At 57.2% G+C, this 12,085-nt stretch overlaps 5 protein-coding genes across 5 annotated transcripts; 2 read left to right on the top strand and 3 right to left on the bottom strand.

Moving 5' to 3' along the window:
• Positions 1-8: 8 nt before the first annotated feature.
• SPRG_16566 (hypothetical protein) lies at positions 9-346 on the bottom strand (the record flags this gene model as incomplete). The annotated part of the gene is made up of 1 exon (XM_012355829.1): positions 9-346. A coding segment is annotated over one exon (338 nt), but the record flags the coding sequence as incomplete, so codon positions are not given.
• Positions 347-1,660: 1,314 nt separating this feature from the next.
• On the bottom strand, positions 1,661-2,132 carry SPRG_16565 (hypothetical protein). Its single transcript, XM_012355828.1, has 2 exons — positions 1,800-2,132; positions 1,661-1,746 (listed from the first exon to the last, which is right to left on the bottom strand). Exons 1-2 carry the CDS (start codon positions 1,987-1,989, stop codon positions 1,664-1,666), a joined length of 273 nt encoding a protein of 90 aa, XP_012211218.1. The 5' UTR covers positions 1,990-2,132; the 3' UTR covers positions 1,661-1,663.
• A 3,199-nt stretch (positions 2,133-5,331) lies between these two features.
• Positions 5,332-7,460, top strand: SPRG_16564 (hypothetical protein). Its single transcript, XM_012355827.1, has one exon. It carries the CDS (start codon positions 5,354-5,356, stop codon positions 7,388-7,390), a length of 2,037 nt encoding a protein of 678 aa, XP_012211217.1. The 5' UTR covers positions 5,332-5,353; the 3' UTR covers positions 7,391-7,460.
• Positions 7,461-7,772: 312 nt separating this feature from the next.
• Positions 7,773-11,027, bottom strand: SPRG_16563 (hypothetical protein; the record flags this gene model as incomplete). The annotated part of the gene is made up of 20 exons (XM_012355826.1): positions 7,773-7,955; positions 8,003-8,050; positions 8,102-8,167; positions 8,221-8,353; positions 8,413-8,498; positions 8,545-8,694; positions 8,740-8,811; positions 8,906-9,022; positions 9,080-9,251; positions 9,296-9,381; positions 9,428-9,517; positions 9,559-9,693; positions 9,739-9,842; positions 9,890-10,030; positions 10,117-10,207; positions 10,253-10,336; positions 10,381-10,501; positions 10,566-10,629; positions 10,683-10,743; positions 10,794-11,027. 20 exons carry the CDS (start codon positions 11,025-11,027, stop codon positions 7,773-7,775), a joined length of 2,238 nt encoding a protein of 745 aa, XP_012211216.1.
• Positions 11,028-11,725: 698 nt separating this feature from the next.
• On the top strand, positions 11,726-12,079 carry SPRG_16562 (hypothetical protein; the record flags this gene model as incomplete). Its single annotated transcript, XM_012355825.1, has 1 exon — positions 11,726-12,079. A coding segment is annotated over one exon (354 nt), but the record flags the coding sequence as incomplete, so codon positions are not given.
• Positions 12,080-12,085: the final 6 nt, after the last annotated feature.

Here is a 12,085-nt window from a genome sequence, read left to right as displayed (position 1 = left end):
CGGATGACCTCGGGGAGGTTCTTGCCGGTCGCGAGCCCGAGCTTGGCCGAGAGCGTCTGGAAGAGCATCGCCATGATGTTGGCGACGAGGATGCCCAGAGCAGCGTAAAGCCGTAGTTGGAGCCGCTCTGAATGTTGGTGGCAAAGTTGCCCGGGTCCACGTACGCGACGGACGCGACAAAGGCCGAGCTCAGCGCCGGCAGGAGCCGCCGGAAGAAGCGCCCGACGGCCGACGTCTCGGACGATCCGTGCTGCGTGATGGAGCCCTCTTTGGCCTCGATCTGGATCGCGATCGCCGACGCCTCGCTCTCGTGCGCATGGTACGCCGACGCCTTGGGCGTCGTCATCGTCATATTGTTGCGCTTAAGGTCGAATGCAACGCGCGGTCGCGACAGCAGGCGTACTTTTGAAGCAAATTGCAACGTGGCCTCGCGCCTGATTGGCTACGGCGCTGCGGACAGACGGATGGGACATGCAGCGGCAAGCTCCAGGAGCGAATCTAGCTGCAATCACGCACGCGAGCGAGGTGGAGGACTTGGTCAGTCCTGCGCATGTCGTCCGGCTGCATGAATCTGTACTGCACTTCTGTCGTCGTCGCTGCATAATACTGTCGTGCCATTGCGTCAGGTGTTCGACCACTGCCAAGAATGGCAATGCGGCACTCATAGGTTGAACCAAAGGTCAAGCACAACCGAAGCGTTCAAAGACCTAAAGACTCGCTTCCACGACGCTCGTGTTGACTGAGCACGCAGCGTTGGTGGCTAAGATGTCAGTCCTGGCTCTGCCCACACCCATAGTACTTCCACTGATGGATTGATCGCATGTACCCAGCTCGATCGCGCCACGGCACGACGTGACGCCATGTTCAAGCTGTTGTCGACACTGGCGCAAGTCGGGATGAAGGGAATCTTCCTGCTCGTAGTGCAGCTGTACTCATGTTGGGGAGATCGAAGTGACACTAAATAGGTTGTCGTCGCAAGTGTATCCTCCGTCAGAACGGCAGAATCTGTGAACTGCATTTGGTCTAGCGAGTTTTACATTGGTTGACCGAGTAGGTAGAGCTGGATTCGCGTCCCGGCAATGCCCCCCTTTCTGTTTCCACGGTGTAATGTCAACTTGAAGTATAGTTCGAGCGCCGGCACGACACGTCCAACGGCACCGATCACCGCAGCAACGCCGCGGTGTGGCGCACACTCCCTTTTAAGCCTTTGTCACAAAAGCACCTTCGGTAGCCGACCGCAGCTTGATGCGCGCGTCGCAGCATACTGACGTGATCGTTTGCGCGCTGGCCGTGCGTTCGGTCTACAAGATGGTCACTTTCGCGGCGTCATCTAGGTACATATGTGCTACAGCCTCGCTGCATTGTCACTTGCGTCACGCGCTCGAGGAGCTGTGTCACCATGCTGCAAGGAATCCGAGGCGGTCTTACTAATACGGATGTGCCGAGCACGTGCAGTGTACCATTGGCCCGCGATGCGTGACACCAAACAACTTGAGTTGTTGAACGGGCATCGAGCGTACTATTGTAGTACACTGACACTTGGTCAACTCTATTATAGTGTAGTGGTCGACGCAAACAATGACAAGTTGTTGATTGCTCGTTGCTTGTTTTCAACCTTCGGCCTCCTTCCCTCGTTTTTACGATTTGCTTTTGCCTCTTCGTGCTATTTGTTGCGCTCGTCGTGGTGCGTCGTAGCCGTCGCAAGCATGTTGACGTGGCCGTGAGCGCGCTGGCCGTGCAGTCGGTCTACGTACAACGAGGTCTCGGTCGCGGTCTTATCCCGTGTACGGTAGGACTACCTAGTGCCGCTTGCGCCACGAGCACGAGAAGCTCTGTCATGATGGCGTCATGCGCGTCAACGTCGGTGCCAAAGACGGCCGTAAAGTGTGCTTCGATATGGTCGCGGCCGTGGTTGAGCACGGGCGCCGGCTTGGTCAAGAGCAAGTCCATAAATTTTGCCCAGCGCGATTCAAACGCGTCGGCTGTCATTACGATGGCGGTACGGACGTAGGCTCGCCACGCCTCAAGAATGCGGTCTTCTTCGTCGATCGAGATGACGTCGCGGGCTTCGCTTGTCAGAACTGATAGCACCAAGCTCTGCGTAAACGTCGTTGTAGAGACCTGTGTTGAAGTCGTCGCACGTGGTGCGACGGCGACAACAATCGCGTCCTGGGAAAACGAAAAACGCGGCATCGTGGGCGCCTCGAACTGTCGACGCGCGGTCTCCTACAGCGCATGATGGTTCTAAGACATGGGTCGTCTTGAAAAGGTAGGAGGGGCTTGGCGTGTACAGGAGTGAATTCGGCGCCGTGCAAGAGGTACGACGGTACGTTCCGGGCGTTGATGTCAAAGCAGTGGGGTCCGTTCAAGCTGGAGCAGACCGTGACTGCGCGCGTCGCTGTTGGAGGGACATCGATCGCTGCGGGAATGATTCCGGCCCAAAGGTCGATGCTGTCGTGAGGACCAGTGCGGCCATGTACTTCATGTTGATCGGTTGGCAGTGAACGCGCCAAGCGGTTTCATCACGAGTCGTACTTTTCGAGTGGTCGCTACTAACGACACTCTACTCTACCAAGCGTGCTTCCTACAAGTAGTTCGGTAGTGCCATGCATTATCTCGAGGAGTGTACCAAGGCAGTCCAGTCGAAGACGATCTCACGTACCATGACCTCGATACATGCTCGTGACTTGTGGGCCACATGTCGTAGCAGCTCTAGCTCTTCAAGCACCCAGGGGAAGGGGTACTCTTGGAAAGCGACTTGGACGCTGTCGACAGGCTGAAAATGCCTCTAGCAAACATGGTGCGCCTTCCCATGGCACATTGTGATGGATATCGTGTGAGACACTCATGATAAATCACAAATCTGGATATACACTATTTACAATCTAGACACACTATTTACGCCAAATCGCGTCTTCAACTTGAACTTGCATTTGGCGCCAAACCAAGGAATAGAGAGATTTCGCAACTCACTCCCCTTTTCATCTGCGTGCACGCCACAATAAGCAATGCTTGCTTTAACGTCAACGCTAGACCCACTACTGCGTACATGTGTAGACTCATGGTGTAGACTGTAATAGCGATGAACACTAACGTTAAATGCTTTAGCAATACGCTCTCCCCCCGCCAACCCACCAACCTGTTCAATTCGGTACAGAGCATCCCTCGCCGATGACCGTTTACGTCGTGCAATCTTGAGCTGGTGCAATGGAGCCATGAGGTCTTCCCCTCCTTCGATTGGAGCTAGGTACGCAATGTTTCGAAAACACGTGAAGTTTGCAGGTGCACGCATCTTCAAGTGCATTTCTAGCTCGACACGGCTCGTGCTGGTGCTTGTGCACACGTGAGCAGCGCGCGAAGCACAGATCCAGTCTCGCACGCGTGTTTTATTAGCACCACGATCACACCTACGCACCCTACAATTAGTACCGTGGAGGTTAATAGCCGCCACGGAGCGTTTGTGCCTGGTTCCTGGCAGCACCAAGTCGAGATTTGCCAGCGTAGTCTAGTAACCTCGAGGACACCCTTGTTTAGCTGCGCCTCATAACGACCTCAAAGACCTACCGGTAACGTTACCGGAACTCGTGATCCCAGCGATCATGTCGGTGTAGATGAGCCTCGCGCTCGACATCGCCTTCGAATCGAGCATAGAGAACGGCTACAATGAAGGTGCGATGATGGTGATTCTTGGGGAAACGACGCCTCGTTGGCCATCGAAGCGTGTCGAAGGTCTGGAGGTTGAAGTGCATCATCATTTTGGCGCCCAAGCGTCGTCGATGGCCCGTTGGCAAACTGCGTCAAGTTGTGTAATCACACTTGACGTGCAGCGCAGGAAAACGATACATCGGCAGCTACTAGGCGAGATCGACCGTGGCACTCGAGCATAATCGACCTGCATTCGGCGACGTCGGGTTAGTCCGCTCTGTTCCGCGTGGTTGCACCCGGTGTCCGTACCGCCGGCTGTCCATAGATGTAAGAAGAAGAAGACGAAGACGAAGCAACGGGGCACGAACCAAGGGTAATTTGTTTTGTACGTGTGCAACGCGCCCAGCCAGCAGTGATTACCGATTACCATGGTAACGTTGGTCCATCATACCTAGAAGGTTCACCGTACAATAGAGTTGCTACTCGGTCGCTTCCTGCTGCACTGCCCAAACTCGACGGCTACAGTCGAGGGCATCGGAGAGCAGCCTCGCGCTTCAAATGGTGATCCTAACCAGGTAACTTTAGTGTACGTTCTGCACGCCCTGCGATGTCCTCGGCTTGTCGACGCCGCCACCGACAGGAGTACAAGGGATCCGTCCAAAACGTAGAAAAGACGCACAACATCGTCATGTCCCACCATGCGGCATCCTCACGTGAGAAAAGTGTGTGAAAATGTGTGAAAAATGTAAAATACCCGAAAAACGCGCGAAGCACTACACTGCGAAGGACGAGCCGCGATCGTCCGCAATCTCCGGCATCATTGCCAATGAGACCCGTGTGATCGAAGCGCCATGAATGCCACGCCGAGGGGCCCCGAGATGCGGTATATTCCACGAGGACACTGCAGCCTTCCAGCGCGACGACGTGAAGGCACATTTCCTTGTTCCGAGGGAGCTCCTTTCAGTCCCGTGTGCCCTATTTGCGCAAACTCAGATCTTTGTCTCCCACTCCTCGGATCAGAAAAACGACGACCACCGATGGCGGCACGACCCAGCGGCACGGTGGTACGTAGTATCCCACCACGACCGATGATGGGCATGCATGCCAGAACTATTGCCACAGGCCGTCGTGCCGTGTGCTGGTTGCTTTCTGGTCGTCGAGAGAGCTCGCAGCGAACATGACCGTCGTCTTGATTGCGTGCTATAGACAGGCCTCCATTTTGGCCCGCGCGACAGGGCGCCATAATCTCGATCTCTCCCACAAATGTGTACACACCAAGACCACCATGGGGGCGGGTCGGATGTGGCCTTTCTTCGAAATGTTGATGCTGCCATACCCACTACAACAGCTGTATTGTCTACCATGCGTGGCGACGGCTACGACAAAGCTCTACGACACACACTACATCCCTACAACACTGCCCGAGCACAGAGCAACTATCTGCTTCGACGATCGAAGCACTATCTATGGACCTTTTCACAGTCGTGAGCCTTGCCGTGGAGGATCCAAGGTGGTGGCGTCGGCTGGCATTGAAAACGAAATCGTCTTGTGTGTGAAATCCGCGTCGTGTATCCATATGGCATGTCGCAAGGGGCTTTGTTGAAGTCGCAGCTGGTGTTACTTCGTTGTGGCCACGAGTGAGTGGCAGCGACTCGTCCTTTGTGAGGAGGTGACTCGTTCATTTTTGCTTTTGCTCGGCAGTCGAAAGATGCGGTCGGCGCAAAACAGTATCATCTCCGAGTACAAGGTGGCGGCAACGCCCCGCGACGGCTACGAAGCCGGCGAGGACGACAGCGAGAAGCAAGCGCTCGAGTTTGCCGTCATCACCAACGGCCTCGAACACCCGCAGATCACGCTCAAGTCGCTCGTCGTCGGCACGCTCATGGGCATTTTCGTCAGCGTGCTCGCCATGTACTATGGCCTCAAGATCGGTGTCACGCCGTCCCTCAACGTACTCGCCGGTGTCGGTGGCTTCATGCTCACCAAGGCCATGATGCGCTTCAACATCTTCTCCGGCTTTTTCTCGGTCCAAGAAAACGTCGTGATCCAGACGACCGCCGTGGCCTGCATGAGTCTGGCCAGCCAGGCCGGGTTTACCTCCGGTGTCCTCGCGCTCACGCAGGTCGTGTACGAACAAGTCGGCAACAACACCAAGGGCAACCGCGCGGCCGATGTCATCGACTTCAACTGGATCCACTCGTTTGCGTGGTGCGCCAGCATTGCGCTCTTTGGCTTCTTCATCTCATTTCCGCTCCGCCGCAAGTTTATCATTGACATGCGCCTCCTCTTCCCGAGTGGCACGGCCACTGCGCACATGATCAAGACGCTCCATACGTCCAAGGAAGTGGTGGAGCACCAGTGGAACATTCTCCTCAAGTCGGGCGTCATCTCGTACTGCTGGAGCATCTTTCTCTTCTGCTTTGACGGTCTTGGTTCGTTCCCGATCTTTGGCATGAAGGCGGCGGGCTTTGGCTGGACGTTCGACTGGGCGCCGGGCACCTACGCCATTGCGCTCATGCTGCCGTTCCGCATCATGTACTCGATCTTCCTCGGCAACATCGTCGCGTCGGCCATCATGACGCCGTACCTCAAGGCGTACAAGCTCAACGACTGGTTCGAGACCAAGGACGTCACGGGTCTCAAGGGCTACTACACGTTCACGGCCGTCGCGATCATCTGCGTTGACGCGCTCTACAGCATTGTCAACATTGGTATCATCCTCGCCAAGTCGTGGATGAACAAGAAGACGCCGGAGACGACCGAAGCCGAGGACCCGAAGACGTCGGGCGCCAACTCGATCACGGAGACGCAGCGCCAAGCGTACCTCGACAAGATCTTCGACTCGGTGCACATCCCGGCGTGGCTCTGGGTGAGCGGCCTCCTTATCTTTGCCGCTGTCTCGGTCGTCGTCATCTCGGTCGTCTTTGAAGAGGTGCATTGGTACAAGATTCTCGTCTGCTGCCTCCTCATCCCGATCTTCGCCATCGGTATCGTCCAGGGTGTCGGTATGACGGATTGGAACATCTCCAGCGCCGTCGGCAAGCTCATCCTCTTCATCATCGGCTCGTGGACCGACGGCGAGGACAAGTCGATCGTCGCGTCGCTCTTGCTCTGCCAGATGGTCATTGTCGGCTGCTCGCAGGCCGCCGACCTCATGCAGGACTTCAAGACCGGCTACCTCGTCGGCGCGTCCGCGAACGCCATGATCGTGGCGCAAATCATCGGCGCGTGCATGTCGTGCATCATCGTCCCGACGGTGTGGGTCGTCATGAACCAAGCCTTTACGATTCCGGGCGACGTCATCACGGCGCCGTTCGGCGAGATCTACCGTGTGCTCGCGATCACGGCGTCGGTCGGCCTCTCGGGCCTCCCGACCCACTGCGGCATCTTTATGCTCATCGGTGCCATCTACACGATCGTCTTCAACTTGTACATCGACATGTTCTCCGAGTCGACCAACAAGGTGCACAACGCGATCGCCAACTATTGCCCCGTGCCGATGGCGGTCGCCATTGGTATGATCGTGCCCGCGTACTTTGGTCTGGAAGGCATCATCATGGCCGTCATCATCATCTACTGGAAGTCGGTCGACAAGCCGGGTTTCGAGAAGGCGCAGTACATCCTCGCCGCTGCTATGCTCACGGGCGAAGGCTTCTCGGTGCTCACGCAGATCATCGTCTCGATCGCCGGCGGTGCCGCGCCCATGACGATCTCGTACGCCAACGCTGGTGCCGGCGGCCACTAAGTCTACGTAGCGTGGACGCTTGGAGTATATATCAATATATCAATAGTGTTGTGTAAAAAAAAGTGTGTCGTGTTGACAATCGTGTAGATAGGACCGTGGCCGATGGTACACGATGCGACGTACCGTCGTCCTAGCGGCACAGTTTTGTTCTTGCTGCGGAACCAAGTTTATCATGCCAGCATGCGTCCCAAGTTCATCCACGCTTCACGGCGCTGTCCAGTTACTGTATGTTGACGCTCCAACGGAGCCGCTAAGCGCATCGTAATCGACGCATTCTGTCCTACTACGTCGTGTGGAGCGCACATGGACACCAAATCGAAGCTTCCACGTAATGCAATTCTGTCATTTTCAGTCGGACACGAGAGACAGCATTCAGGTCGACCTACGACGTGGTGCACATGGTATCTGGGCCCACGTCGTCAATCGACGCAGACGTGAGCTTGAGCATTGGCAGCGCTGGCGTGCTCCCCGCGGTCTCATGGCGCGGCGAAAGCGTCGCACCAAGACTCGACGGGTACAGCTCGTCATAGTCGTCTTGCAGCGCCCGCAGCATGGAATTGGTGACCTACCATCGTCGACTACGACCTTGGTCGCAAAAGGCCCATCAAGTACCTTGATTTTATTCGCGGCGTGCACGAGGTACTCGGGGTGCAGGATGAGCTACGCGTGGTCGTCAACCGTTTATACAAGCCTGCGCCGTGTCGCGCATACCGCGCCGTCATCCAAGTTGTAGAAGAGATCCACGATCGCCTCCAAGTCTGCGGCCAGGATCGCCGACTACATACATGTAATACGTCGAGCATAGTACGAGACGCAACGGCAACGTCTACCTCGAGGTACGTGAGGAGCGCGAGCGCGACGCGGAAGATCATTTTCCAGCCGTACACGACAAAGCCGTCCATGACGCGGACGACGGCGTCTGGCGGCAGCGTGTCAAAGTTGGTAAAGAGTGTCATAAACCACCTACATCATTATATAGTCGTCACCAGTCATAGGCAAAGGTTCGTCGATGGAGACCCTACCCCGAGGCACACATGCTCACATGAAAGTCCTGTGCTTCAAAGTGCGCGTGGACGGCCGGCAACCACTGTTTGACGAGCATATGGAGCTGCACACACCGCTTACTTAGCGCATTATTTCGACGCCATACGGACCTGGAAGAAGCGCAAATTGAGCAGCGGGACGCCCGGCTTGTACATGTCCATGATCTCGTACGTGGGCGAGACCGCCATGGCCGCAAGGAGCCAAAAGGCCTGCGCTTCGTTCCACTCGACGTTGGCGAGCATAAAGGCCGCCAAAAAGTTCTATGAGATCTTTGCGCGCCAAGCAGCCACTACATGACGAAGTACCATGCCCTGGCAGTAGCCCACAGTCGCATTGGTGCTAGTAAACGCGCGAAGCACGTTGATGAGCGAGTCTTTCTTTGGCTCGCGGTCCAATCCTTCGTACGGGTCGGCTTGCTACGCCCATCGCACGTTGGACATCAAGACAGACGATCTCAAGGGATGTCGTTACCCGCTCGCGGCGCTTGGTCTTGCGCACGGCAGAGCGGCCAAACGTGCGCCCGACGTCGGCCACAATCTGCTTGTCGTGTTCGAGATGCCCGATCGCGCCGCAGCGTTCGAGAATGAGCTACACCCCGTGCATTCGGATACATTTGGCAAACTATGCACAAGAAATGACACGTACACCGTACGCTTCCGACCATATCGGCGACGACTTGGGCATGATCGAGTACCACTGCACGGCTTGGTCCGAGTCGTACTCGAGGCTGAGCGCGGACGTGAGTGCTTCGGCGAGGTCGCAAATGAACTTGTTGGTGTCGCTGTCGCTGCAGACGCGCGAGAGCCACATTTGCGGGCTATTTACAAGGCGAATTCAAGCAGTAGGCACGCTCCAGTCTACCGAAAACATGCGGGAAAGGCCTGCTGCGCAATGGCTTGTCGCTGCAAATCGTGCTTGGCAATGTACGCGTGCAGCGTCTTGCACGTCTACAAGAATGCCTAAGTTAAAGGCGACGGCGACGATGATGCGCACTTGGCTCAGCATGGCAAGGTCAAAGACGCTCAAGTACGGGAGCGCGCCCGCCGCAACTGGGTGCCACCGAATCTTCTTGTGGCGAATGGCCTACGACACTGCGTTAGGCACGCGAGAGGCGTGAAGTATACCTCTTCGTAGACGGCCATGGTCACGTGCAGCGACTCGAGTGCTTTCTTGGATCGAACCTCGGCCACTTTCAAGCACATTCCAAGCTGGCGGTGGGCGAGGCGCAGCTGGGCACATGCCTCGACCGACTCGCTTGGCTACACCACACGTCAACATGTACTAACACCACACGGAGCTCGGACCTTGAACTTGTGCGAAGGCGGCGTCTTGAGCTCTTCCATCGTGCACGACGGTGACGCGCCGAGCTTGGCGGCCGTGATTGCCTCGAGTTTTGCCACGTCACAGCCTGTCACAATGAGTTGTCACCGCGCCGAATGCACAAAGTACAGGCACCGAGGTGGGTGGCTTCCGCGCGCAGCTTGGCGACAACAGCCGCTTGCGCCGCGACCTGCGTTTCTGTGGTCTTGGCAAGCACCTGAATCGCGTCTTTGATGCGCCGGTTCTCCGTCACCAGCCGGCGGACTTCGGCGAGCCCTACGCAGCAGCATAAACATCCACATCCAGATGATGTGGCTTGCCCTTGTCATTGTCGATGCTGGCTTTGCACGCGCCACAAACACGGTACTTGCGCGGCGGCGCGCCTCGCGAGAGCTGCAGCTCGACCTGCGACGCCGTGCAGAGGTGGCAAAAAATGTCAAAGCACATGCGACACTGCACATGCCAACGATAGTACACAGCAAATACGTGTGTGCGTACGTGGTGGCGTCGGTTGTGCACCGTGAAGGCCGATTCGCACACGGAGCACGCCGAGCGCACGGCGTCGTCTTGCCAGAACCGGTCCTACGGCATGATCTGGCGCCGCTTGTTTTTTTCCAAGCACCCACCTGACGTGCGACCGGGAACTCGGACTGATCGTCCCAGCCTGGCAAGAGCCGATCCACGAGAGCTACATACTCGTTCATCGCTGCTTCCGGCGCCATCTCACCGAGCTTGTCCCACTCCCGCCTAAATCCAAACAGCAAACTCAGTCCTCACGAGGTCGACCCAGTCCGCACGATCCTAAACCTACATGACAGAGCCGGGGCCGTTGAGGTACCCGCCACAGAGCGTAAACCACGGCGTCGCGTGATGGGCTGCAGAAACAAGCGCACGTGAATCTCCGCCGCCCGCGCGAGAATGCGATTACCTTGGGCTGTGATGTCGCGCACCTCGGACGACTTCTTTTCGCGATGAATGGCAGCCGGGCCCTAGTCGTACGCCAGGCGTCAGAGGCGCCTCGACGATCGATGCAGTCGACTTGTTCGATGTGGCACTGGATACTGAAGAGCGCATCTTCGTGGGCCACGAGACGCCGGGCCACGTCGACGTCAACCGCGCGGTGCGACCCGTTGTAGTACTTGTTGAAGATGGCCGAGACGACCGAGAGTGCGCGGTGGTATTTGGCCGGCACGTCGTTCTCGGCCACAAGGCTGCTCGCGTTCACCGGCACCACCGCCGACGGCTCGAACGAGAAGGACGACCGAAGGTGCATCCGCGTCTTTGCAGCCAACCGCGTCTCCTTCGTACAGTCGCTGCTGTCTTTGCATATACATATATCTTTTGGATCGACTAGACTTGACATTGTATGCGATACAATGTCCAAGTCATTGGAAGGGCCAGATGGCGCCACCACCTGTGCGCGCGGACGGAGGTGCTGCCACGTATTGCGGCACCAGTCGTTGGCGAGGAAACCTATCCAATAGGCAGTAGCCGAGCGCTCGTACACTGTATGCATGCAAGGCGACAGGCGACCGACGCCTTTGCCAGGGCGACACCGTGGCCGAGGATTCGGTCGAGAGGAGATCCTTCCTATTCGCGCGGCCACCGCCACAGCTTTTACTTGTGGACCCAAGGCGCCTGTGATTGGCGCCTCGCCCACATGGAGATGCCACGTGTTGCGGAGCTTCCTAGGGGCATCCTGCTCGACACCTCGCCTCTGTATGCGTGGTAAAAGGCGCCAGATCTGCATCCGTGACACACGACAGGCGACTTTGTATAGACACGGCAAGCCGGAAATTTCACTGGCGCGCGGCGCCGAGGCTTATTTTCGGCACATTCGAAGTTCCAGAACTCGAAGTTGACATGGGATTCGGTCGTTTGCATACGACCGTGCGGTTGTATACAAAACCCAAGTCAAACCACGGGCCCGCACGCAAGCACGGTCATTTTGGATTTTGAGCGCGTCGAGACATGCTGAGCGCCGCGAGGAGCGACAGCCACTTTGCGGTCAAGAAGGAGTGGTTCTTCCGGCGCCTCCTTAGCGCCGACCCGCGCCAGCGCGCGAGCACCATGGAGCAGCTCCGCGAAGAAGCCATGGCCATGGAGCCGTCGGTCTTGGAGGCGCACTTGCCCAGCATGTGGCGGTTGGCCCGCGAAGCGCCGCTGGCCGACATTCGCACCGGCTGCCGGGCGCTGCTCGCCGACATTGCGACCGAGCGCGGCCTTACGTTTACGCCCAAGTGCGCGCCAGCGAACGGCGCCGAGCCCACGGACGAAGACTCGGACGTGTCGTCGTTTTTCCAAAAGTCCGAGGTCATTGGCATCGTCAAG

This window comes from Saprolegnia parasitica (assembly GCF_000151545.1).
Source record: "Saprolegnia parasitica CBS 223.65 unplaced genomic scaffold supercont2.315, whole genome shotgun sequence".
In the NCBI taxonomy this organism is placed as follows: domain Eukaryota; phylum Oomycota; class Saprolegniomycetes; order Saprolegniales; family Saprolegniaceae; genus Saprolegnia; species Saprolegnia parasitica.
Note: the sequence above shows the minus strand (reverse complement) of the source record. Positions and strands in the feature narration are given on the sequence as shown.